Source organism: Protopterus annectens, chromosome 16.part0 (assembly GCF_019279795.1).
Source record: "Protopterus annectens isolate FY-2018-M chromosome 16.part0, PAN1.0, whole genome shotgun sequence".
NCBI lineage: Eukaryota > Metazoa > Chordata > Ceratodontiformes > Protopteridae > Protopterus > Protopterus annectens.
Window position 1 is genome coordinate 178,325,152 of NC_056750.1, and position 27,581 is coordinate 178,352,732.

General features: G+C 37.5%; 1 protein-coding gene across 1 annotated transcript in view; it reads right to left on the minus strand.

Annotated features, from left to right (window-relative positions):
• Window positions 1-613: 613 nt before the first annotated feature.
• Window positions 614-27,581, minus strand: part of LOC122790551 (extracellular calcium-sensing receptor-like) — a 317,740-nt gene continuing 290,772 nt past the window's right edge. Inside the window, exon 5 of the mRNA XM_044058099.1 lies at window positions 614-1,527. Within this exon, the coding sequence (XP_043914034.1) occupies window positions 614-1,527 (914 nt within the window). The remainder of the gene's footprint in view (window positions 1,528-27,581) is intronic.

The window sequence follows — 27,581 nt, forward strand, 5'->3', positions numbered from 1 at the left end:
ATGTTACACCATGTAGAGTTTATAAGATTCAGAAACATTTTGTGCTTACAAACTGCATACCATCTTCCCAATAAGCAACAAATTGCTTGACTTCTTCATGTGATAATCCAAAATGTTTCAGTGAAGCTACATAGCACTGACATTCGTTAAAGATGTCTGCCTCCATTATGCCACATGCATGTTGGCAGTAGTACTCCAGGCATGTTTGCAATGTTACTGCTAAAAAAAAACAATAAAGAACATACTTTGTTTTTGTGCAGCTACAGCACTGATCATTTATTGATGACTAAAGCCTTTACAGTCTTTTGTGTGTATGAAACAGACAATTTTGCGAGAACTTACACTGCCTTTGTGTGCATTAAGGTTTGCTTCCCCTGTATGTAGACAATAGTATTGCATGCATATGGCCCATACTCATCTAATGCTAACAGTCTACTGCCAACCTTTAGAGAGAGCTCTCAGCAATGCTAAGGTTATTGTGAGGTCAGTAGGGTACATAATTAATATAAATAATGCGATGGTATGTTTCATTAATTTATGTTTACCATTTGTTTGTGTCTTTCGGCTTTTCCCGGTTAGGGTCGCCATAAATTCAATTATTACATTGTTTGCTTTACTTAATTTTGACATTTCCTTTTCCCATGAGATATTCTCTGGTATTCATCTCAGGTTTCAACAGAATAATGTGACATTTAGGTAAAAATAAACAAGAGAATAGTCCAACACTAGATGACAAGATCGCAAAGATTTCTACTGCAACCATGTACTTTCCTTTGGTGCTCAGGTATGCTGGGATAAATGAAAGCCACACACTGACAAATATCAACATGCTGAATGTGATAAACTGAGCCTCATTAAAAGTATCTGGTAGTTTTCTAGCCAGGAATGCAACAACAAAACTGACACTGGCTAAAAGCCCCATGTACCCCAGCAAACACCAAAAGGCAATACCAGATCCCTCATCACATTCAATAATTATTTTATCATGTTGTACGTTTCTGTTCTTTACTGGGAAGGAAGGAGAAATAGTTAACCAGAGTATACACAGAATAACCTGAAACATGGTGCATATAAATACAATACTGTTAGGCAGAACAGGTCCAACCCATTTCTTTAAGCTACTATTTGGTTTTGTCGCATTGAAGGCTATCACTACCATAATAGTTTTTGCCAGCACACAAGATATGCAGAGTGAAAAGACTATACCAAAGGTAGTTTGTCGCAGCAGGCATGTAAGTCTCACTGGGTGACCTATGAAAATCAAAGAACAAAGGAAACAGAGAGACAATGCAAACAGTAGAAGATAACTGATGTTGCGGTTGTTGGCCTTTACAATTGGAGTGTCTCTGTGTCTCATAAAGATGGTTAACACCATCACAGGAATCAGTGTGCAGATAATCGATAGAGATGTCAAAGTGCTACCCAGGGGTTCTTCAAAGGATAGATATTCCACGGATCTTTGAAGACATTGATTTCTGGCAGGATTGGACCAGTAATCTTCTGTACACATCCAACAAGTATTGGAATCTAATCAGATGAAAAAAAGGAAACAGATGTAGTGTATGACTTTTTATTTTACTGCAAAGTGGCAGAAAAAGAAATTGGATTTTTTGAGTAGAAGGTACAGCAAACTTTAAACTGGTGAATTTTAAAAACATCTGCTAAAATAAAAGTTAAGTAACAATTCTCAAAGGCACTTGATTTGTGACTAAACAATAACCTGCGGAATCTCATTAAAGGCAGTTTTCTGACCTACCACAGAGTTTCTTGTACACTATCCTGAGGTTTGTACCACTTTCCAGTTTAGTTGCGGGGTAAGGGTTATTCTTTTACATGCTCCTCTTCTCTATCTTACCACATGTAGACACATGCCATGCCTGAATGCATCAGCATAAACACATGGATTGTATGTTTTCTGTGGCTTGAATCCTGCTTTCTACTTCTCTGAACGCATTCTTTGATAGAATGTTCTCAATGCTGTCTCTGTTTTGCATCTCTAGATTGTCTTTCTCCCACCCTACTTACTTCAAACACATTCCATATCTACCCCACAATAATTCCATTTTTTAACACCTTTATTAAAGACAACATTAAAAAATGACATAGGTTCACATAACAATAAAAGAAAAAAAAATAATATTCCTTTTGTTATTTTCATGCAGTATACATTTTATCAATTTTCATTCACTCCACTGTTACTTAAATTTATTTATTTATTTACTGCATTTGGTTACCAGGATATTGTGACTAGGCAAGCCCATCTGCAGCAGAAGCCTGGGAGAAAGGTTCCTTTATAATATCAAATATAGTGCACACATGTTCTTAGTTATATAGAAAATATACAGTTAATGTAATTTACACAGCCAAGTAAAAAATAGGAACAATATTATTTGCACAATTATAATAGTCCAGCAACATTCAAGAAGCATGTTATACAGTATTTGATAATAGCTTTAGAGTACATTATTGCTATAATTGTGGTCATGGCAGTAAGTATGGGTTTATCTGAAAGAGGTTACGTCTGGAGTAGATAGAGTACCATGTGAAAAATATTTAAAGAAGAGTATAACAGAAAGAGAGGAGGAAGTGAATTGGGAAAGCAATGGTGGATGTAAGGCATATTACAGTTAAAATCTTAAAGCTTAGGTCTGTTTGAAGTTGATTTAGAATCTGCACAGATGGTAAAACAATGAAGCCTGACTTAAGCAAACACATGATAATAGGTAAAATGTAATTATAGGTTCATAGGCTGGTACTAGGCTATCGGCCCTAAGGCCTATGCAAGCCTAGCCATAACAATTCCCTGGAAATTTCTTCCCACAATATTTACTTCTCTAGGTCCCTGTCTAGCAGGATGACTGACATAATCCCCGGGGTGAATTTCCTATCTCCCATCCAATCATCAAGGTTCCTTTTGAAGACGGCCATTGAGGTGCTCTGCTTGACATGTATGGGCAGTCTATTCCAGAGTATGGGGAGTCTCTGGGTCAGGAACCTATCCCTCCAGCATGTTTTGTTCATTGTGATGATAAGGTTTAGATCCCTGGAGCATGCGGCTCTGAGGGATTGGGATTTCTTTAAGTGGAGCATGTCTAACAGCTCAGGGTTTGACATGGCCTTGTATGTTAAGCAGAGATCGCCTCTGAGTAGACGATATGCCATAGAGTATAGCTGGAGTTTTTTTAGACTGTCAGCATATGGCATCTGCTTTAGGCCTGTGATTCTTTTAGTGAGGTATTTCTGTGGCCTTTCCAGCTGTTGCAGATGTCTTGTGAGGTACATACCAAATGGGGCATTATACTCTATAATGGGTCTAATGAGGGATGAGTATAGTGGGACAATGACCTCTTTTTTTTCTGGATGAAAAGCCCTTAGTGATGAGGTGTGCCACATAGAAGGATTTCCTGACTGTTGTGGCGATGTGGTTATCGAAAGTGAGACCAATGTCCACTTGTGTCCCTAAGTCTTATCACACTTTCGATGTTTAGTGTCCTGCCACCTATGTGGTAGTTCATGGGTACATGTTTTTTTCCAAAGGGGATAACTATACATTTCTTGGCATTAAGCTTGAGCCCATGGCTCTGGCACCAGGCATCTGTTTCTGTAAGGCCCTTTTGTAGAATAGCCACATCATTTGGGGATTCAATAATACGTTCCATGCCCTTGCAGATCAGGCTTGTCAGACTGATGGGGTGGTAGTTCCTGGGATCCAAGGCGAATCCTCCCTTGTGGACCAGGATAACTGTAGCTGTGCGCCACTCATTGGGCACGAAGCCTGAGGTGATGCTATGATTAAACATGACACTTAGGTGGGGTGCCAGTTCATTTTGTAGTTCATGTAGTACACAGCCCGGGATGTCATCTGGTCCCATGGATGCTGTATTGTTAGCTTTGGAGAGTGCTGTTTCTACCTGTGTGGCTGTGATTATCAGAATTTGGCAATCTTTTGGTATTGAGATGGGACCTTTATGGGGTGAGAGGGGGGTGAAGTTGGCACTAAATCGATCTGCCAGGATATTGGCAATATCCTTGGGATCAGTATATTTAATGCCATTCTGTTGTAGCTCAGAGCAGATCTGAGCATTGCCATTTAGATTCTTGACATGACTATAGAATGCCTTGTAGTTGTCTTTCTAATCTTTGGTAATTTTATTTTTGTAACTAGCTTTTGAGGATTTTATGAGGGATCTTAGCTTCTTACTGAGACTGGTGAGGGAGTTTTTTGCATCCTGGGATTTTCCTCTTTTCTGCAACAGTTTCTTCCTTCTGTTGTATAGTTTGTTTATAGCAGGGGACCACCAGATTGGTTTACTTTTTTGGAGAAGAGCATCTTGGTTCTATTTGGGATGGCACGATTCATGCATGAGTGGATGTGCTCGTACAGTGTCTTAGTGTAGGATTCTGCAGTCAAACTTCCAGATTCCGTCTGCGTGGGTGTTGTGAAGTTTGTCACTTCTGACTTCAGTAACATGAAGTTGGCTTTGGAGAAGTTTTTTAAGGAGGTTTCCTTACTGGGGGTGGGGGTGGGATGTGGATGTCAAGGGTAATTTGCTTATGGTCAGACCTGACCAATGAGGGGGTGACCACTGGTGTGGAGCATCTATCTCCCATGTTTGTAATGACCAGGTCTAGGATATTGAAGCCCCTGGTGGGACAATGGATTAGTTGATCCAGGGCATTGGAATTTATGAATTCCAAGAATCGTTGGGAAAAGGAGTTGGTACCCAAGTAGTTTTCCCAATTAATGGCAGGGTAGTTGAAATCACCCAGTATTAGGGTGTTTGGTTGTATCTTAATATTTTCCAGTATGTTTAGGAAGGTGTAGTGAGAATCTTGGGGTATGGTGGGGGATCTGTAGCAAGCTACAATTTGGATTGCAGTCTTACCTAGTGTTAGTTGCACCTGGAGAATTTCAGATGCATTGTGTTGGGCAACTAGCCTGGAGGTGTGAATATCCTCGGTGAATATGGACACTCCTCCACCTTTAGTGTTTCGGTCTTGGTTTTGTGGCCGAAAAGTGTGGTAAGAATTGTAGCCTGGTATTGCAGGGGTGCCCTCTGGAGCCTTGAACCAGGTCTCAGTCACTGCACAGATTTCGATGTTCTCCATTTTTAGGAGTGTCTCGAGAGAGTGCATTTTGAGGTTTAGACTTCTAGCATTGAGTAACATTACCTTCAGATTTTGCATGCTTGTATCTGTTATGGTGGCGGTTTTATATATCTGTATAGGAGGGGAAACGCATATAAATATTTGGCTAGTATGTAGGATAGTTGGACTAATAAGGAAGGGATTGTTGTGAGACAAGATGACTTAGTTGTGTTGTGTTATGATGTTAACCTGGGGTGGTACATGAACACACACAGGAATCAAGTAAGTGCTCTTTCAGCTATGTTTTGAAGGAGTTTGTATTATCACATTGTCTGACAGAAACAGGAAGGGAATTCCATTCTGTTGGCAACCTTATTAGAATAAAATGAGTCCCCAGATGTCTTGTTAGATTTGCTAACAAGTAGCTGGAGCTTGTTTGTAGAGTAAAGTAATCCACTAGTTTTATAGCGGGGGATAGAGTCAATTAGGGATGGGTAGCTATCTGGCTTGGCAATGAGTGATTGGGCTTAAGTAATTTGGGAGTAGGTCAGGAAGTCTGGAAGTTGACATCTGTTGTACTTGTTTTAGTGCAAAGAAGTGATTGGATCTATTTGGCATGTTGATGAATTTAGCCACTTTATTATAGCTTTGCTTGAGTTTTTCTAACCGTATGCATTGTGAGTTGGCGAAAATGGGGCTAATGTGTTGCAGTCTAAGGAAGAGATAATTTAGGTCTATGTGCTTTCTAGTACTGTCTGTTAAGTAAAGTTTGATCCTGTATAGCCCATTTTTGATAAGATTTTTTTTTATCTGTTTTATATGCTTAACACATTTCTGGTGTTCATCTGTGGTTGTACTTAATAGTCTGATGTGGATAACTTGTTCAGTTTGAGTATATTTACATAATGCTAGATGGAAAACAGTCTTTTGTGTTGCCATTTGTTTAGGTGTGACTAGAATTTATTTAGAATTTTTTTGAATTTAGAAGTTACTGGGAATTTGTGAGACATTTTTCTATGAGTGTGAAAGAATCTTGGATAATTTCATGGAAGTGTGACAGGTTTTGGCAGAACAGATAAAAGGTGAGTCATTTGCATACTGAAACATGGAGACATGCTTACTTGCCAAGTGGAGGTTGTTTATAATGATATTAAAGAGTATGGGACCTAGGACAGACCGTTGAGGTATGCCAACAGATACAGGGAGAAAGGCTGAGAGGATATCTCACCATTTAACTGCCTGGCATATATTTGATAGGGAATTTTGAAACTATTTGAGTGGTGGGACAGAAATGTGTAAACAGGCTAGTTCTGTAGAAGCTTACGATGAGATGCCATATCGAAGGCTTTTGAGAGGTCTATGAAAAGTGTATATACAGGGTTTCCTGAGTGTCTGTGTGCAGTTACAGTATACAGAAAATTAAAAAGTGTGGTAGTGGTGTTAAGATTAAATTTAAAGCCATGTTGTAAGTTGGAAAATATTTGTTTTCTGTGATACAGTGTAGTAGTTAAAACTGAATGGACATTTCAGGGATTTTTGATAGAGGTAAAAGAATAGCAATTAACTTAAATTAATAATATCTTTGGATGCTCCTCCTCTGAGTGAGGGAATGATGTAGGATTTTTTCCACAGAATAGGATCATAGGATTTGCTGGTAGACCTGTTAATTACTATTTAAATGGGATAGGCTAGAACATTGGCGGAGAGTTTAGTATATTCTCCAGGTATATTTTCTGGGGCTATAGTGGTTGGCTTTAGTTTTAAAAGGAGCCTTTTTGATGTGAGATGTGTGAACTGGTTTAAGTGCAAATGAGTTTGAGAAATTGTTAGAGTTTGAGGACAGAGGCATGGAACTAGGTGAGGTTTAACTAATTAAAGTGGTGACTGAGTGAATACAATATGTGTTGAAGTGAATAAAATGGGTGTTGAATTGATTGGCTATGCTCCCAGAGTTAGTGGTAATGGAGGGGGTTGTTTGTTGGATGTGACCTAGCATAATGAGTTTATTAATGGATGTAGAGAAAGCTTTGGGATTGGTATGCAACACTTTTTGGGAGTTGTCCACTGGATCCCTTTTGTAGATTTGCCTGGGATTTATTGTGTATCGACTTTCTCCTGACCTCTTCTCTTTGATTAATGTTTGTTTTGTTTCTTTAGTTAGCTAGACTAAAAGGTTATTCATAATACCTTTTGTTCTAAGTAGGGCTAGTTTATTTAAGACAGCGAGAAATATTCTATTGAGTTTGGATACAACTTCATCTAGCTGTAGGATTTTTAGGGGGTTCAGTTGCATGACTTTAGTTATTTATTGGTATGTCTGGGTGGAAGTATTTCAAGTTTCTTACTTGGTTATAACAGTATTGTTTTCGTTCATTTCTATTAGAGAAGGTGACGAGATGATCACTGAGCAAATCTGATAGTGTAACTGCGTTTATTATATGTTGTGGAGAGGAGGTGAAGATCTGATCAATGACGGATTATCTGGAAGATGACTTATCAAATCTGGTTGGTGTTTTGATAACTTGTGTTATCCCATATAAGTGCATATCTGTAAAGGGGTTGTCTAAGCTTAGCTGAAGCTAATAATTATTTAGGTCTCCAAGAATCATTGATTCTTGGGAGATGTTTGTAAACATCCAGCTGAAGAGCTCCCCTGTAGTGCTGATATTATTACCAGGAGGGATGTAGGGTCCATTAATGCATATATGGGGAAGTTTATAGAGGTTTTTATAGTATTAGAGTATGTTTAAATGAATAGCTACTCCTCCAACGTTGTTTTTCTATCAGCTATAATGATACTGTATCTAGGGGTATAATTTTCTCATTTTTATAGTTTATGTTAGCCAAGATTCTGTAACTACAACTACGGCAGAGGAGTGGAGTGCTATCCAGGCATAGAATCCACATATCTTGTTGTGTAAACTTCTAAGATTTATGCTAGTGAAAAGAAGGTCTGTGCAGTCTGATGACTCAGAATGAGTAGATGTGTGTTGATCCTGAGAAGTAGAGTGGTGATATTTGTCTGTGCAAATAGCTGGGTCTAGGTTGGAGATATCTCCCCTTAGCCTTTGTGAAGTAGCTATATGGAGGTAGTGTTATAGAAGTTTGAGCTTTGAGTTTGGTTTGGGGGCTAGCTGTATGTGTGATAGATTTTGGATTAGGTATTTGTTTTTTTATAGTTTCATAGTTTCATAGTTTAGTACTAGGCTATCTGCCCTGGGGCATTTGTAAGCCTAGCCATAGTGATGTGGCCACCCCATGAAATGGTACAAAAATGTACAGAATAGATTTAGAATACTGTGCCTCTGTCTAGTAGTGACACAGTGAAGGTCCCCTTATATAATAGAATTAGTTTACTGTGCCCCTGACTAGTAGTGACACAGAGGTGACCCCTGGGGTAAACTTACGATCTCCCATCCACTCATCAAGATTTCTCTTGAAGAGAGTCAGTGAGGGGCTCTGCCTAACATGAACTGGGATTTTGTTCCAGAGCATGGGAAGCCTCTGGGTTATGAATCTATCCCTCCAGCATGTCCTATTTATACTTGTGCCAAGGTTTAAGTCTTTAGCTCTCGTGGTTCTGATGGATTTGGATTTTTTGAGGTGGAGCATGTCCATCAGTTCCTGATTGGACATGGCCTTGTACGTCAGGCACAGATCACCTCTGAGCAGGTGGTATGCTACTGAATAGAGCTGGAGTTTCTTTAGTCTGGCAGAATAAGACATATGTTGGAGACCCTTGATCCTCTTGGCAAGGTACTTTTGTGGTCTCTCTAGCTGCTGCAGGTGCCGGGTGAGGTACATACCAAGTGGGGCATTGTACTCAATCATGGGTCTGATGAGGGAGGAGTATAGGGGTACAATGACATCCTTGGATCTGGATGTGAATCCCTTCATGATAAGGTGTGCAAGGTAGAATGTCTTTCTAACCACTTTGGCAACGTGGGTGTCAAATGAGAGGTTGCTGTCGACTTGGGTCCCTAGGTCTCTGATTACTTTTTCCGTACTCAGTGGGTTACTGTCTATGTGATAATTTGTGGGTACTTTGTTTTTCCCAAAGGGGATGACTATACATTTTTTGGCATTTAGTTTAAGGCCATGACTCCGGCACCAGTTGTCCATTTCTGTGAGGCCTTTCTGTAGAATGTATGTGTCAGCTGGTGTGTCGACAATGGCGCCTAGTTTGCAGTCATCTGCAAACTTTGTTAGCCACAACCCTCCCATGTTTGCTTTAACATCTGAGAAATAAATGCCGAACAAGAGGGGTCCCAGGACGGATCCCTGTGGGACACCACTTGTGACTGGTTTTGAGTCTAACATGGCTCCAGCGATTTTGACTTTATGGGTTCTGTCCTTTAGCCAGTTTGCAACCCATCTAGTGACATAAGGGTTTACATTTAAGCTGTTGAGCTTATCTATGATGCCTGAGTGGGGTATTGTGTCGAAGGCCTTAGCCAAGTCCAGGTAGGCTGTATGGACTGCTTTGCCCTCATCAATGGCTCTAGTGACTGTTTCAAAAAAGTCAACCAGGTTCAAAAGGCAGGATTTGCCCTTTACAAAGCAAAACTGGGTGGGATCAAGTGTCTGTAGGTCCCCAATGTCTCTGTTTATGAGTTCCATAATGATTCTTTCCATAGCTTTGCAGACCAGGCTGGTTAAGCTTATGGGGTGGTAGTTCCCAGGGTCTGTAGAGGTACCTCCTTTGTGGAGTGGGACCACTGTTGTTGTATGCCAGTGTTCAGGTACATATCCTGTAGTAAGGCTAAGGTGAAATAGCATTTTTATGTGCGGGTTTAGCTCCTCTTGGAGTTCACGTAGCACGCAACCCGGGATACCGTTAGGTCCCATTGATGCTGTGTTTTTAGCTTTGCTGAGGGCGGCTCTCACCTGGACATCTGAGATGACAGGGAGATTACATTCAGTTGGGATAAGTATTTCTTCTTTAGGGGGTGAGGGAGGGGAGAAGTTTGCACTGAACCTGTCAGCCAGAATGTTGGCAATATCTGTGGGTTCAGTGTATTTTTTGTCGTTGTGAACTAACTCCGAGCATATCTGAGGGTTTCCACCCAGGTTTCTAACATAGCTGAAGAAGGCTTTGTGGTTATCTTTAGTGTCCTTAGCGATTTTTCTCTCAAAGTTGGCCTTGGATGTTTTTATGAGAGAATGTAGCTTTCTGCTAGTGTTGATCAGAGATGTCTTCCCTTTATGGGATTTTGCTCTGTCGTGCAGTAGCTTCCTTCTTTTGTTATACAATTTGTTAATGGCTGAGGTCCACCAGACAGGACGCTTGCCTTTGGTGGAGAGGGTCTTAGATTTATTTGGGATTGCATGATCCATGCATTCTTGGAGATGTCCATAGAAAGCATTTGTGAAGGATTCAGCATTGTGGGATGTGGTTTCCACTGGCCCAGTGGGCTTAAAGGATACCATCTCAGTCTTAAGAAGAGTGAAGTCAGCTTTTGAGAAGTTTTTCACTGTGGTCTTTTGTGCTGGGGGTGGAGGTGGGATATGTATATCCAGAGTGATTAGTTTGTGGTCCGTTCTCACAAGTGAGGGGTATACTTCTGGTGAGGAGCATTTTGTCCCCATGTTTGTGATGATCAGGTCTAGTATATTATCTCCCCTAGTGGAAGAGATGACTAGCTGTTCCAGTGCATTTGAATTTATGAATTCCAGGAACCTTTGGGCTAAGGTGTTAGGGCTAGAATAATGTACCCAATCTATGTTAGGGTAGTTGAAGTCTCCCAGTATGATGGTATTTGGTGATACATTCATATCCTCCAATGTCTTCAGGAAGGCTGAGTGGGGTTCCTGAGATTGGGAGGGTGGTCTGTAACATGCTACCAGTTGTATAGCAGTTTTGCCTATGGTTAGTTGCACCTGTATGGTCTCCGATGATTCATGTGTTGCTACTAACCTGGAGGTGTGGGTGTCCTTGATGAATATGGACACTCCCCCTCCCTTTGTGGTTCGGCCCGGGTTTTGGGGCCGAAAAGCATGATACGAGGTATAGCCTGGTAGGGCTGGGGTGCTCTCAGGAGCCTTGAACCAGGTTTCAGTTACTGCACAGACGTCAATGTTCTCCATACTGAGGAGTGCCTCGAGTGCTTGCATCTTGAGATTTAGACTTCTGGCGTTGAGCAGCATTACCCTTAGTTTTTTTCCATTTTTGTTTTCTAAGGAGGTGGGTTTGTCTTTTGAGCCTTGCCTAAAAAAGGCACTATGGGGGTGGCAAGAGTCTTAGCTAATATCCGGAAGCCCAGTGGTGACAGGTGCAAGCCGTCCCTTGCGAAGCAGCGTGGCTTGTCCAACATGTCATCCCAAACAGACAGGCATTGGATCCCCTTAGAATGACACCAGTACTTGAGCAAATTATTAAAGATGATCATCTTGTCTTTGTATTGTGGCATCATTCTTGGTGAGGGCAAGGTGCTGCTCAGGGTCAGGGTCATACCAGCCTGGGCTACATAATCAGAGAGCTCCTCTATGTCTCTTTTCATGTAGTCCAGGGAGGTACGACTCAGGTCATTCACGCCAGCATGGACAATGATGGAGTCATATTTGTACTTGCTTTGGAGTGACCTGAGTGCGTGTGTTATGTGGCAGATCCTAGCTCTGGATAGGCAGCTCACAGTCACCCTCTCCTTGTTCAGTCTGGTAAGCGGGACATCAGTGTGTCTGACTATAGAGTCACCTATTACTAGTGTATCAGGCATGGTGTTTGGCCTTAAGGACTGTGATTGTTTGACACACTGATTTATTGAGGTATGTGTTGCATGTGTTTTGTTTTGAGGTGGTGGATTTTTGGATAAAAATGGATATTGCACAGGTTAGCAGATACAGTGAAATATTTTTATACTAGATTTCTGGTTATGAGTATAATGTTTATATATGAGCTGAATGAATCAGTAAAGAGGGTGAAGGCATGTCATTGTATAGGTTTGAAATGTGAGAGGAAAGGAGAAAGAGTTTATACAGTAGTAAGATGGTGTTGAAGCTGGTTAAGTTATTTGAGGTAGTTAAAGAGGGTATATTAGGATAAGGGAGAATCCTTATCTGTAAGTACAGAGGATACATGAGAGTGAGGGACTGTATCAAATGACTGATAAGGGAGTAGGGACAGTGTTAAACTGAGCAACATTGATGACTGCTGGAGAGAGAAGTGAAGTGAGGTATGCCAGCGTTGATTGAGTGACTGGCTTGTGGGGGAACGTTACATAATAGGATTGGATAGAGGAACAATATGTGTTCAAAGGCCATTGGGCATGGATTGGAATGTGGATATTGAATAGTATAAGTTGAGATGATGTCGTGGTGAGTTAGAACTGGGAATAGGGTACAGGACTGTAGTGAGCCTGAGTGTAGTAAGGGTGAACAGACTGGGGGTTTTCTGTCACCAAGGCAAAATTAGACCAAAAACAAACTATGGTAAAAGCAGATAATTGACTGAGGTAGGGATGTTTTCAATAGTCTTCACACTAATAAGAGAGAGAAACATTTTAGATTTTATTATTTGAAGTACACATAGGAAAATAGCAATGGAAAGCAGGCAGAAATTGTTGAGCAGGCTGTCTAAGCATAGGACATCTGGTTCCAGCTGTGTTTGCTTAACAGGTAGTTTGAAAGTAAGCATGAAATAATTTGTGAACACTGATTCAGAGACATACACCAGTTACTTCTAGAGATAAAGTCCTCCGATTTCAAGACCAGTTGGTTCAATGTCTTTTGAGTTTTCAGTCCTTAAATCTTTTTATGATGGACTTGAAAATGCAGGGTATACAGTATTTTGTTAGTAAGTTATTAGGTCAGCTGACACTGTAAAGGAAGAAAAAGGGTTATACATCAAGAGAGAGGAAACTAGATTGATAATGCAGAATAAGTAAGGGGAAATCTACAGTATGTAGGGAACAGAGTAAGTAAGTGTAGAATTTATGAATATAGTGAGATTTGTGTTATGTAAATAATAAATGCACACTTTTCACAAACTTGCTTATGCCTCTGACAGGTTAAAAATATTCATTGGAGATTAAAAACAATGGGCTATAAGATGCAGTACTCAATTCCCACCTTCCCTTAAATTTCATTCTTCCACCAGAGGTCTGGAACACTTGTATGTATGGATTGTTCCCACAAATTACATTTACTTCTATATAATTGGATCCTTGCCTTTCTAAAGATCATATCTCTAGTTCTTCTATCTGCTTTAAAATATTCCTTACTTCAGTTACAGCTGGTCTAGATTTTGATTTCCATTTTATATATTTGTTTTTGTTTTTGCAGCCAATAGCATTGAGCTTAGCAAGGCCTTACTATGGGTGATTCAGATCAAACATCCAATTACAGAAGAAATAGTTCCTTACTTACAACCATTTGCTCCCCCAACATTTCTGACAAAGTATTCCACAGGAAGTTTTAAAAATCTGCCAACTTGTTGCATTCTCCAAAAACATGTTTCCAATTACCTCTGATATGATAATTGTTCAAAGAAAATTCTCTGAGGTCTGCTTGAAGTATAAAATCAAGTGCAGACACTTTCAATCAAAAATCCTAAACCTTCTGGACCTTGTTGCATCCTTTGGAGCTGTACAGATGATCTTCCATTGCCCTTCCCATTCTCCCTTTCCAGTCTTTTCTAATCTCCTCTGATTGATTCTTATAGATATCATGCAATATATTATACGCCCTAATAATTAACCCTTTTTTAACATCAGCTTATGTTCTTCACTCAACTAAAAGCACTAACAGGTCTTTCATTTAACAGCTCATATTCCTTTATCTTTACCTATACTATGTTTATCAGTCTCTGGTAGGGTACTCCACTTTCATGTTTAATCCCTGCATTCATTTTATTTTTCTCTTCCAAGTTCCTTTTGCTTTCTGTAGCTATTTTCTTCACAATGCATTTTTCTCTTCCAAGTTCCTTTTGCATCCTATAGCTATTTACATTACTCTGCTACTTCTAATTTAACTTAACTACCATCTCCAGTTGAATCAGTACAAAGTTAAACAGTGACCCTGGTTTTGTGCCTGCTTTTTGTTGTTCAAATATTTATAGGCCCTTTCATGCTTATATTTGATACCTCTGGCATTAAGAATACTTTTTTTGTCTCCTTTTCTCTTCTTAACTGATAGTTCATTATGACTAGAGCTATATTTGAACTTTAGAATAAAATATTTCACTTTTTACACAAAGCATAAATACATGGATGATTTGATTTCTTTTCCACAGTACCATGAATCTGCATTTTCTTACTCTTCTTTAGATTCATACATACATAGGTAAGTACCGAGTTGTAGCTTTCTATTCTGTTGTTCCCCGATCTAGTGAAAAAAAAAGATCCTTTAGTACTTATGAACCAAAAATCAAAGGTTTCTTTCATACATGAGGTCTTTGAAAACTGTAGTAAACTGCTTACTACAAATGTAGCAAGCAGCTTGCTATAGCTTATGCCATGGACATGAAGATGAAGTACTTTAGCTCTGATTAAAATGTGGTATCAGCATTAATTTCTCTATGCTGATACTGCACTACCAACCAGTTGTCATCTGCTAATCATGGCCTCCTAACCCTTTGCACCCAGGATGGCTGCCTCACCCCACCCTAACAATTCCTTTGGACAAGTACTAGTCAATCATCCTACAGGTGATTAAAAGCCTAGCCAATAAACCGCATCTTAAAATTTCTTTCAGCCTTGCATAAGACAAAACTAATATAGATCAGGGGAGACTATGGAACTGACCATCAAGTTACTTATGTTTACCTTGAAGGTGCTGATGGTGCTACTCTACTTGACATGTAGTGAAAACATGTTATAAAAGTTGAGGAAATGTTGGATATCAATCTATTGTCACAATGTGAATTATTCTATTGAGGAGTTTTTGACTCCTTTAATTGGTAATTAATGAACCAGTTCTTTTGTGAAGGAACAAGAGTACAAGGAAGGCCAAACATGTCATATTTATAAAGACTAAACACAGAGAACCCCAGATGAGTTTATGCAAGACCGATTGTAGTGAGAGTGCAGCAAGTCTGTCCAGATAATGGGGGGGGGCTATGGCCATTGTTATTTTAATTAAGAATCTCTTCCAAGCTGAGTGATATGTTCTGACAAATAATATGACAAAATGCATTATATTCATTAAAGAATCAGATGAAAGATGAGAAAATTACTATTAAGACTTCAGTGGATGAAGAGGAGATGGTTTGGAAAATTAGCTGAGCTAGAAAGAAATACTTTTGAGCTTTTATGGCAACATGAAGGTCAAATACAAAGAATTATGAACAAGAGGACCAGGAGTCCTACAATGGTGTCTGATTGGAGGGGTGTGTCACCTATATGGTATTATATAGAGATATTTTTTTACAGAATGAGCTATGTTAAATTGTTTTAACATTTAGATTGTGTTTGTATTCTGTTGGTCACAAGATATTATAAACTTTGTTAAAAAGATAAAAAAGGCTTTTGCATAAATAAGGAGGAAGAACGAAGATGCCATTGAAAGACATTTGGATGGGACAACTTAGGGCTGCTGTTGGAGGCTGAAACAAAGGATACTAGATCTTTGATTCATCTGGGTAAAGAATCATTTTGAGACCCAGCATTTCAGACTGAAGAGTTAATGAATACATGGTATTTACGTATTATTGCAACCACATTTCGAGGTTGCTGTAAGTGGTAATGTTAGAGCGAAATGACTGTCTGATGCAGTGAAAATCATTAGCGCTGCTACTGGCAAGCTGCAAATGAATGCAAGATGTCATTAAGGCATACATTAGCAGCTTGCAGTAGCAGCGGTAATGATTTCTTTAACTTTTATTTTCCAGTGCTCCTTCTACATGTAGCAATTTGCATGCGATTTTCCACATACAGATAGACATGTTTAATGGCGTACACATTACTACATAACTTACAAATGCTTCTACAAACAAACCCACAGGTCTTTGCAGGTATGTGTGGGCTGCTTTACACGCTAAAATAAGTAAATGAAAAAAGTGCACCTTAAAATGAAGACCACAGCTACAGTCCTTTTGTACCATTCACTTAGCTAAACAGGGAAACTATCTGGAGACCAAGACATTACAAAACAAAAAAAAAAACAAAAGATCAGGAAATACGGAATCCCTTAAGACATTAGCTCATTCTGAGGTCATGCATCCCTTGTGCCCTGCTGTTTCCAAATAATGAATCACATTTGTGAAAAACTGACGCACAAAATAGGGACAGAATGTAAACATTGCTCTTAGAAACTTTTTGGAAACTGGAGAAATCACTACTTACTTATTATCGCAACCTCGAAATGTGGTTGCAATAATACGTAAGTACCGAATACATTTTTGTTCCACTTTGAAACTAAGAAAGACTGTTACCCATGAAATGAATTTATTTTTTTTAGGCAAGGAACTCATTTAAAGAAAAAAGTATATGTTTAATTCCAGACTGATGAAATTAAGTCAAAAGTTGTTAGAAATTATTTTTCATTACTATTTCAGTCTGTTTTTGCTATTGTGAAAATTAAAAATGAAAGGTATATTTGGAATAGTTCTGTGAAATGGATGCTATTCTAATATACGATAAGAAGTAATAAAACATTTGCCAAGTGTTATATATTTTGATGGCAGTAGGGGAACAATTACGTATATGCAGCAGCAAAAGCTTGTTTTTTGAGGAGATTTAAGTCATTTTTATAAATTAATGTTTGAAAATTATATGTAATAATTGTGGGAAAATGATCATATGATGACTAAGTAACAAATGCAGAATTTGTAAAAATGAAGGGCATCTTTGGTTTTATTGTGACAACTGTAAGGAATGTAATACTGAAAGGGATACTGATGAAAGAGTTTTTATTTCTGAATGTAATGAATTATTAAGGGAAGGTGGAAAAGTGTTACTAATGAGGAAGATGAAAGAGTAAATAAAGAAAGTGGTGAGAAAATGTTTTATTTCAGGAAGATGAAAATAACTGTAAAAAGAATGTTGAAAATGAGGAAAAAGAAATTAAAAGTGAGAAGTCAAATGTTTGTGAAGAAAGTATAATAGAAGATAGGAAAAGGAATTCAGTAGGTGCAAGGGTATGGATGAGGAAAAGAATTTTTAAAAATATTTCACCAAAGATTAAAAAGAATGGTAAGGAATAATTTCAGATTTGTATCTCTTACTGTAAATAGTTGATTCAATAAAGTTAAAAGAATTACAGTTTTATAATAGTATAAAATATGAGACAAAGGAGTATGCAGTATTTCATTTAGAAAAATGGTAGAGTTCAGGTCAAAGCATTGTAGGAATGGAGCATGTACATGGAATTTTGGAAGCGAGATAGATGTTCAGATGTGGATGTGTGTTTGATTATGTGGGGTGTGTATGATTAGAGTTAAGTAAGGATTAGGAGTTGTGGTGTTTAGAGGGAATATTAAAGTATTAGACTTTCATATTGTTAAGGTTGGAAAAGATACTGCTGTAGATGTCAAAAGAGGTGAAGATGTTTTTAGGGTGATAGGTATCTAGGCCTTTACTTCAATGAAAGAGAGGGAAGACTTATTGTAGTTACGGAAGGTATATGCTATAGTAAATATTAAAACAATTTTAATTGGGGGTTAATTGTGAGCTAAAATTGTATAAAAAGAAAAAAAATAATGGATATTAAGAGAGTAAAAGAAATCTTGAAATGTGGAGATTAAAAAAATATGGAATACAGAGGGATGAATTTACAAAAGATGTGTTTTGGATAGAAAGCTTGATTTTTCATGGTATCTAATTCAGAGATTTTAGATGATGTGATTATTAATAGATTTTGCCAATCACAGATATATTTGGATTGAATGTGGTGAAAGTAATGAAGTTGATGGATAAGGTATTAAACAATTATCACAGAAAGGTACTGATAATATTGTGTTAGAAAGGGAGTTTGATAATTATGCAGTGATCCTGAAACAATGAGAGTTTTATGGTTCATGGTCTGAATTTTCTGAAATGGAAATGGATAAAAGAAAACAAGATAAGGTGAATTACTGAATTATGAGAATAAATTTAATGAGGTGCTGATTAGCTTAGATACATTTTGAAAAGTATTTTAGGTATGAAAAATAAGTTTTTTTTTTTCAAATAAAACATGAACGTTTGCTAGATAGTCAGAAGTATTGGTGGAAAGTAAAAAAATAGGAGGTTTCTCCTTTTCGGATTAATGGATTACGAGTGTAATTGGTATTATGAATGAGATAAAAATGGCAAAGGGAATACTGTGAAGAATCAAAATATGTATTATTGATTATAGAATTGTAAGTTAAAGATATTTCTAAGACAGGTCATATTTTATCATCCTACCTGTCTTATAAATATCTTTAACTTACAATAAGACTTTTTCAGACATAGCTATCAATAGTTTAATGAAAGAGGCTACTATGGATGAGTTGAATAAGATTTTGAATAAAGTTAATGCTGATACAGAAGCAGGATTGGATGGTATTATTTATGAAGTTGATAAAAATTAAAGGAAAAACAGAAATGTTTATTTTTATATGTTTAATGAATGGTTAAGGAGAGCATTGTAAATGATGATATTTATGAAGTAGTTATTAAATGGGTTTAGAAAGCAAGGTGAAATGAATGATATCAAGAATTGCTGACCAATAATATTAAATATGAAGATATTACAACATAGGTTTGATGACATGATGGATGAAGTTTTGGTGGAAACTATTTTTGGTTTTAAAGGTAGATGCAGTCAGCATTTATTAATGTTGGTAAGTGTGGTTTTATATAGAGTTAAAGATGCTAAAGGGTTAGTGAGGGATGTTAGAAAAACTTGTGATTGTGTAGATTATAAAAGTTTATAGTGCATTTTGAAGGAATATGGTTTGACAGGTGGTATTTTAATTGTGTTAAAATCAGTGTGTAATAAGGCTGAGGAGAGGGTTTTGGTAAAAGGATATTAAGTTTCAAGAATAAATATAAACATGGGGTTGGGGTATGGATGTCCATTAAGGGTGATTTTGCTTTTTAGTTATGAATGTGGCAGCTGCAAGAATGTCAGAATGTATGTTAGAAGAAAGATGTTCAGTAAATGAAAATGTGTGTATTTCTAGTTATCATATGCAGATGATCTTCTTCTTCTTCTTCTTCTTCTTCTTCTTCTTATTATTATTATTATTATTATTATTATTATTATTGCTATTATTATTATAACCAAGGATGAAAGATGTATAGGTAGAATACTTAGATGTGGGCTTGAGTGTAAGGGGTGTAGGGTTAGAGTTATGTTAGGATATAAGCTGTGGGAAATAGACGATAGTAAATTTGTTGTTGTAGAGCTAAGTGTGCTAGGTGTTATTTTTGGAAAAAAATGTCCTTTATGATCAATAAAATGGTGTTGTCAAAAAGATCATTAGTACAGGTAGGCTACAGAAAACATTTAGCATGTCTTATAAGGAAAGGGTTTAAGTGATCAATTTAGTGATTTTAGGTAAGATAAGTTATTTGGCTAATGTCTACATGTTTACAAGTATAATATAGAAAATATGGTGCAAGCAATTTTTTGGTGGGGGATTAGTAAACCAAATCCTGTAAGAGGGGCTGTATATGCATCATAAATAATGTATAACGAAAACAAACCAAAAGGCACACAACCAACAGAGTTCGGTTCCCACTACCGATAAAATAAATGTATCAAGTCCAAGCATAAACGTTCGTGTGGGAACCTGAAGGCACTCACAGATTCTAGATAAACGAAATCGAACTCTTCAATGACACAGTAATATAAATAGTGTGAAAACACGTAGGTCACACTAGAAAAGCTTTTAATGAAGTTAGCGCTTTCACCCGTAGGCTTCCTCAGAGTTTCAATAAACACATCTTTGTTCATATTTAAATACACAAGCTAAGCTCATCATTGGTCAAGTTCTTATCCAATAGAACAGCAGATAAACTAAAACAAACACACTACATTCGTAGCATACTTGTACATACAATTATTTTTAAAAACAACGAAATATCATTTACAAGCCCTATCCAAATATATACTCACAGTCGGATCAACTAAGACCTTACCCACGTTACATATGCAGCGTGTTAAAGTTACTAAACATACATCACTGCGTACAAAACATGAAAGTTCTGAAAAATTATATATATACCCTAAATAATGGCCACTAGTTATAAAATAATTATGGTTTAAGTATGAAAAACCAAAAATCATCATAAAAAATAAAACATCACATAACGTGACCATATTTAAAACCTGTTGATAAACTGATCACCTATAAATTAAATATTAGAACAACTGGGCTTTAAAAAACATCAAGAGCATGCACTAAATAGTGGTCACTAGTTTTAAAGTAAATAAGGTTTAGATGTAAAAAGCCATGAAACATCAAAAAACATCATAAGAAGTGAAATGAAACATCCCATAGCATGTCTGGACAATATTTACAACCTGTCGATAGACTGGTCACATGAAAATTAATTATTAAAAAATAATAAAACAAAATTTAATACAATTAAAAAGATAAAAATTGTTCATTGTAGCCTGTTTCTAAACTAAAAGTTAACAACACAAAAGCGACTCTTACTCATAATTAATAGATGTAGCTATAACATGACCAATGATGAGCTTAGCTTAAATATGAACAAAGATGTGTTTATTGAAAGTCTGAGGAAGCCTCCGGGTGAAAGTGCCTGCTATAGGTCCCCAGCCATTTCCCAAGATTTACACTCCACATTCCTAAGCACCCTGGAGAATATTAGGGTCCAAAGTAACACTCTCATACTGGGTGACTTCAACTACCCCTCCACTAACTGAGAAAACTACTCATGTACCAATACACTTGCCCAACGCTTTCTGGAATTCATTAATTCCAATGCCCTGGACCAACTCGTTCTTACCCCCACTAGAGGTAGCAACATCCTTGACCTGGTCTTTACTAACATGGGCAACCATTGCTCCACACCAATAGTCAACTCCTCCCTGGTTAAATCCGATCACAAGCTAATCATCTTGGAAATCCACATCCCTCCCACCCCCCCACCAAAGGTAACCACCATGAAAACCTTCTCCAAAGCTAACTTTGGGCTCCTAAAAACAGAGGTGGCTAACTTCACGGCACCCATGCAAATGGAGAATAGTTGCATGACTGCTATTTCATACACCAATGCACTGTACAAACACGGATACAAATGCATGGATCTCGCCATACCAAATAGAACTAAGATGCTCTCCTCAAAAAAAAGGAAGCCAATATGGTGGTCCCCTGCCATTAACAAACTCTACAACAGAAGGAGGAAACTGATGTGGAATAAGGTGAAGTCCCAAGACTGGAAACACTCCCTTATCAGCCTCAGCAAAAGGTTGAGATCCATCATCAAATATTCTAAAGCTAGCTATAAAAACAGAATTGCAGCAGATAGTAAAGACAACCACAAAGCCTTCTATAGTTATGTAAAGAATCTCCATGGCAATACCCAGATTTGCTCTGAGCTACTGCACAATGGTATCTCCTATACCAAGCCAACATATATTGCAAATATACTGACGAACAGATTAATTCCTAACTTTACCCCTCTCCCCCCCAAAGGACCAATCACAATACCAGTAGATTGCCAGGCACCCAGTATTACTGCTGCACAGGTTAAAACAGCACTGTCCAAGGCCAAGAATACAACTTCTATGGGACCTGACAGTATCCCTGGATGTGTTTTACATGAAATACAGAGTGAGCTGGCACCTCACTTGTGTGCCCTTTATAATCACAGCCTCACCTCAGGCTTTCTCCCCACTGAATGGTGCACTGCTACAGTCATCCCTCTCCACAAAGGAGGGGTGACTACAGACCCTGGGAACTATCGCCCCATTAGCCTGACAAGTCTGATATGTAAAGCTATGGAACGCATCATCATGGACCTAATAAACAAGGATATAGGGAATCTCCCAACTCTGGATCCTACATAGTTTGGTTTTGTGAAGGGTAGATCATGCCTGCTCAACTTAATTGACTTCTTTGAGTCAGTCATCAGAGCTGTGGATGAAGGTAAGGTGGTTCATACAGCCTACCTTGATCTGGTCAAGGACTTTGATACTATTCCCCACTCAGGAATCATAGATAAACTTAGTAAGCTAGGCATCAATCCCTATATCACTAGGTGGGTTGCAAACTGGCTCACAGATAGAACCCACAGTGTGAAAGTAGCTGACACCAAGTCAGACTGCCGACCAGTCATGAATGGAGTCCCACAGGGTTCGGTCCTTGGTCCTCCCCTGTTTGGTATCTACTTCTCTAAAGTCCAGGCCAACACGAAGGGACTCTGGCTGACAACGTTCACAAATTATTGCAAGTTGGGAGCTATTATTAACTCCCCAAGTGATGCTGACATCCTACAGAAAGGCCTCAATGAGACCAATGACTGGTGACAGAACCATGGCCTTAAGCTCAATGCCAAAAAAATGTGTCTTTATCCCCTTTGGGGAAAATCCCAGTTCCCTTGAAGTACCACATTGACGGTAGTCCAGTGAACACAGAAGACATTATAAGAGATCTGGGAAGACAGGTTGACAGCAATGTTTCTTTTGACCACCACATTGTCACTGTGGTCAGAAAGTCCTTCTATGTGGCACATCTCATTACTAAGGGTTTTGCATCCAGGAAGAAAGAGGTCATTGTCTCCCTATACTCTTCCCTCATTAGGCCAATCATCGAATACACTGCCCCATTTAGCATGTACCTCACTAGACACCTGCAGCAACTGGAGAGGCTGCAAAAGTACCTCACAAAGAGGATCCTAGGCCTTAATAACTTGTCCTATATGGACACACTCAAAAAACTCCAACTATTCTCTGTCTCATATCGCCTACTTAGAGGCGATCTCTGCTTGACTTACAAAGCCATGTCTGACCCAGCTCTGTTAGAAATGCTACATCTAAAGAAATTACAATCCCTCCACACCACATGCTCCAGAGACCTCAACCTCACTACCACAATCAACAGAACATGCTGGAGGGACAGGTTCATAACCCAGAGACTGCCCATGCTATGGAATAGACTTCCCATGCATGTCAAGCAGAGCACCTCACTGGCCCTCTTCAAGATAAATCTTGATGAGTGGATGGGAAATAGAAAATTCACCCCGGGGATCACTCAAAGTGACTCTACTTGACAGAGGCACTAGGAAATAAGGTTGGGTGGCATGATGCCAGGGTAATGCTATGGGCTAGGCTTGTAAAGGTTCCAGGGCCATTAGCCTAGTACACACCTATGAACCTATAAGATGTTTTAAAGCAGAAGAGATTGTAGAATATTAGAATAAATTAAGGATGTGGGGGGTCTTGCAAATAGAAATAACATGATGTCTAGGTAGTTTGGTATAAGGATATTAATAAAAGGTGTTATGAGGTAAATGCTTAAGAAGGATTAAGTAGGGATGCTAGTAAGGCTGCTAAGGAAAGGAAAAAGAGGTTTTGTAAGGTGGTTCAGTGTCATGATTTTTTTCAGAGACTAGAAATAAATAGTTTACATGTCAAGGATAATATGCTATAGAAGATATCACAAAGAGTGTGCTTATTTTGTAATGAAACAGAAACTACAGAACATTTTATTTTAGGGTGTAAAAGAGTAAAGAAATTTATGGAAAAGTTTTTTTGAAGTGTTTTCAGTATGAGTTATAAAAATTGGAGGATATAAATATGAATATGAGTTTGTATGGGTCTTGTGGGATATAGATAAGGAATTAATTAATAGTATGGATAAGTTTTGTTTGGAGTAATTTGGAAGGTATGGGATGTTAGAATGAAAGAGGTTTCATTCAATAAGAAATAGGGTTTAGCTAGAATATTAAGTAAAATAAGGTTCTGGCTACGACAAAAAGAGTGAGGGTGATTATTGTATAAATTATTTTTAAAAATATTGTCAATGGCTATGTAATATTTATATGCAAATTTTATAAGAAATATAAGCAATGTTAATAATGTAAATATTATTTTGTTTTAATGTAAATAGTGTGAAATAAAGGACCTCTGCTCTTTTGCATGTATGCCATGGGATCCTTTACATCCATCTGAAATACCACTAACTCAGGCTGATGGGACCTCAGCTTAACATCTCATCTAAAATGCAACACACTCAGAAGTGCAGCACTGCTCTTATGCTATACTGCAATATCAGCAGTTCATCTCCCTGGTATGGGAATAGAACCCACAATCATCTGCAGTATGCCACTGAGAGTAACTGCAAAATATATATGCTCTTAAATGTACATCAGCAACAGATATGGAAAAAGTCAAGAATCTCAGCAACATGTCAGTGACTCAGAGCATAAAATATTGCTAATGTCCTGCATAATAACTTACTTCAAACATTCTAGTTAGTCAGTAGAAGTTTCTGTAATAGAAATATACCACCTTTATGCAGTATGCTTCCAAAGGGCATAAAAGTTTTTCCAAATGTTGAATGTTTTAAATTTAAACTTGAAAAATAATATACTGCATAAGTAAGAACTTGCTTTTTTGCTTTAAATTCTGGCCCTTAACCTGTGGGGATGTATGTATATACTTGAGTAGCACTGTAGGAATTGTGTTCATGATTTTTAGTATGTTGTGAATACTAGACACATGCATGCATGCATCAGTTCAAAATGTGATGTGTCATACTTTTATTTACATCCATTGTACTGAGCACTATGAAATCTTTGAAAGCACGTTTGAAAGTACATGAAAATTGAGCATTTGTTTGCAAGTCTTCATTATGTTCATCAAATGAAGTATAGATTTCCTTCAAACATAAACCAGAAAAAGATCTTTTTCTTACTTCTTCATATAAAGAGTGTAAAACTGCACAGTTTATTTTCTTCTTATGCCTTCAAAGAAATATAATGCAATACAGAACCATTTGAAATCTAAACACAAATTGAAAGCTATTTGCCGTGTCTCTTGCTGGGAGAATTTATTTTTAACAGAACCAGTTTCAGGTGACCAACATGGACTCATACAAAGTAAGTAAACTTGAAAAGACAGTTTTATTTACTACTAAACACGACAATCTTAACCCTTCCCTTTTATTGGCACTCTGCTTGAACAGTAAGAAAGCGTCTATTAATGTATTTATCATTCTGAAACATTTGCCTATTTTACCTTTCCTATTATTGTTGTTGCAGTAGTTAAAATATTTGGTTACGTACTGCAGACTTTCAGTCTAACAAGAGCTAGATGATGCTTTCTCATCATTATCTTTGCTCTTTACTTACAATTCCTTAAATAACAAACGAGCAGTTAATAGTTAAAGGGATCACCTCAGTAAGCATCAGACATAAAGCTTCATTATGGCCCTAGAGAATTTTTAAGCTTAGCCATTTGTGCCCCGATTTTCCCAATTATCTCTGCCCAGTGACTAGAACAACTTTGATATATGCTTGTGCCTTAGGGCATCTACAAGCTGCCACTGTCCATAACAGATACAAGCAACAAACCATGCGTGAATTTATTTTTCCCATCTATTTGTCCAAATTTCATTTGAACAGGCTTAGCGAAGAGCTCTACTTCACATGAATGGGGAGTCTGTTTCAGAGAAGGGGTGATGTCTAAGACACACACCTAACCCTTCAGCATGATTTGTTTACATCACACATGGTTTAGATATTTAGATCTGGTAATTCTGGTGTTGCTTATTTTGTGTATATATAGCAGATCCACAAGGGATATATCAGAAAATACAATGAATGTTAGGTGCAGATTGACCCTCATTAGTCTCCAGGATACACAGTACAGGGACAGGGCTTTAAGGTGGTTTGCATAGGAGATGTTATCTATATCCTGTATTATTTTAGTGAGGAATCTCTGTGGCTGCTCCAGGTGTTGCAAATGTCTGGTCAGGTACATGCTGAAATGTACATTGTACTTGATTATTTGTATAATGAGGGTAGTAAGCACCAGCAACCAGGAACACACACGAACAATAGATAGTAGGATCCAAATAGAGTTTATTGCACTAACGCTTGTACAAATACATCAATTAAATCAATTCAATCAACATTAAAAGCCACAGAATATTAAAAACTTTTTACATTTAATAATTTAATTAAAACACATTTGATACTCTCACCAATTTTAAAATTCATACAAAACGTTTTAATAAATAACATATAGATAAAACCATTTTAATTCAAATAAATCATGTGTATTATAGTATACAGTGTATGTCTCTCTCAAGTGGTGAAACTGAAGATAGCATTTAAATTAAATTATAGTTGTGACAAAATATATATAAATAATCTGTGTAAAAAACTTTGAATGACTTGAATTAAATGAACATTTTAGTTTGACATTAAATAAATATTTTTACTACCTCCTATATATAATAAATATAATAAATAACAGTTGAAGTTTAGTTAAAGTTTAGCAGATCTGATTTTGAGCACTGGTGCAAGAGATACCATTTCATTAAGACCTGGAAATCTGCTAGAATCCAACACAAGTTGCCAATATAACTCCGTATATTCAACAAGTGTTTCCCACATACCACCCCTAGGACTCAACGCAACCACCTCCAAAATGAAAAATTGAAAGCCAGATGTTCTACAAGTGGTAGTGTGCTTATATAATGCATTTTTCTCATTTTTTGTTATAATTTCATCTAAATGCTCGTAAATCCTCTGCTTTAACTTCCTTTCACTTTTCCCTATGTAAAATGATTCACATTCCTTACAAGTTGCAATGTAAACAATCCCTTTGGTGTTACAGTTAGCATACGTATTTAAAGTTAATTTCCTTTTTCTAGCATTTAAATAAATGAAGTCTCCTGTTAATAAAAATGTACAATAATTACAACACCCACACTGGTATAAACCCTTCTTCTCTTTTTTACTGCTCTGTGTGTTAACTCGAACCGAACCCCTCTCTAAGATATTTTTTATACTATTACCTTTTCTATATGTGTAAATCAGTTCTTTCTCAAAAATATGCTTTAAGTCTGAAATTTTCGAAAAATTGCTCCATTCCTTATCAAAGATTCTCCTGATAACTTTAGAATTGCCATCATACGTAGTAATCAAACTAGATACATAGTCTTCCTTTGGTTTATTTACTTGTTTCATAACATCCAAAATTTGAGTTTTACCTAAAATGGGAGCAAATCTATCATTTCTCTTTCTACATACATCATCTGAAATTTTGTCAAAAAATTCCCCTGGATATCCCCTGTTTAAAAACAATTCTCTAAGTACACTCACCTCACTTGAAAAAGTCTCGTCATCAGAGGTCATCCTACTTAACCGTACTAATTTACAGGTATATATATATATAGTATATATATAGTAAGAAGTGGTTGCTTTTCATTTACTGATGAAGTTGATGACGAAAACGTGTTGTATTTGTACAAGTGTTAGTGCAATAAACTCTGTTTGGATCCTACTATCTATTGTTCATGTGTATTCCTGGTTGGTGGTGCTTACTTTCGTTTATTGTTTTTTTTTTGCACCATTGGTCCTTTTTTGTGGGTATAATGAGGGTAGACCATA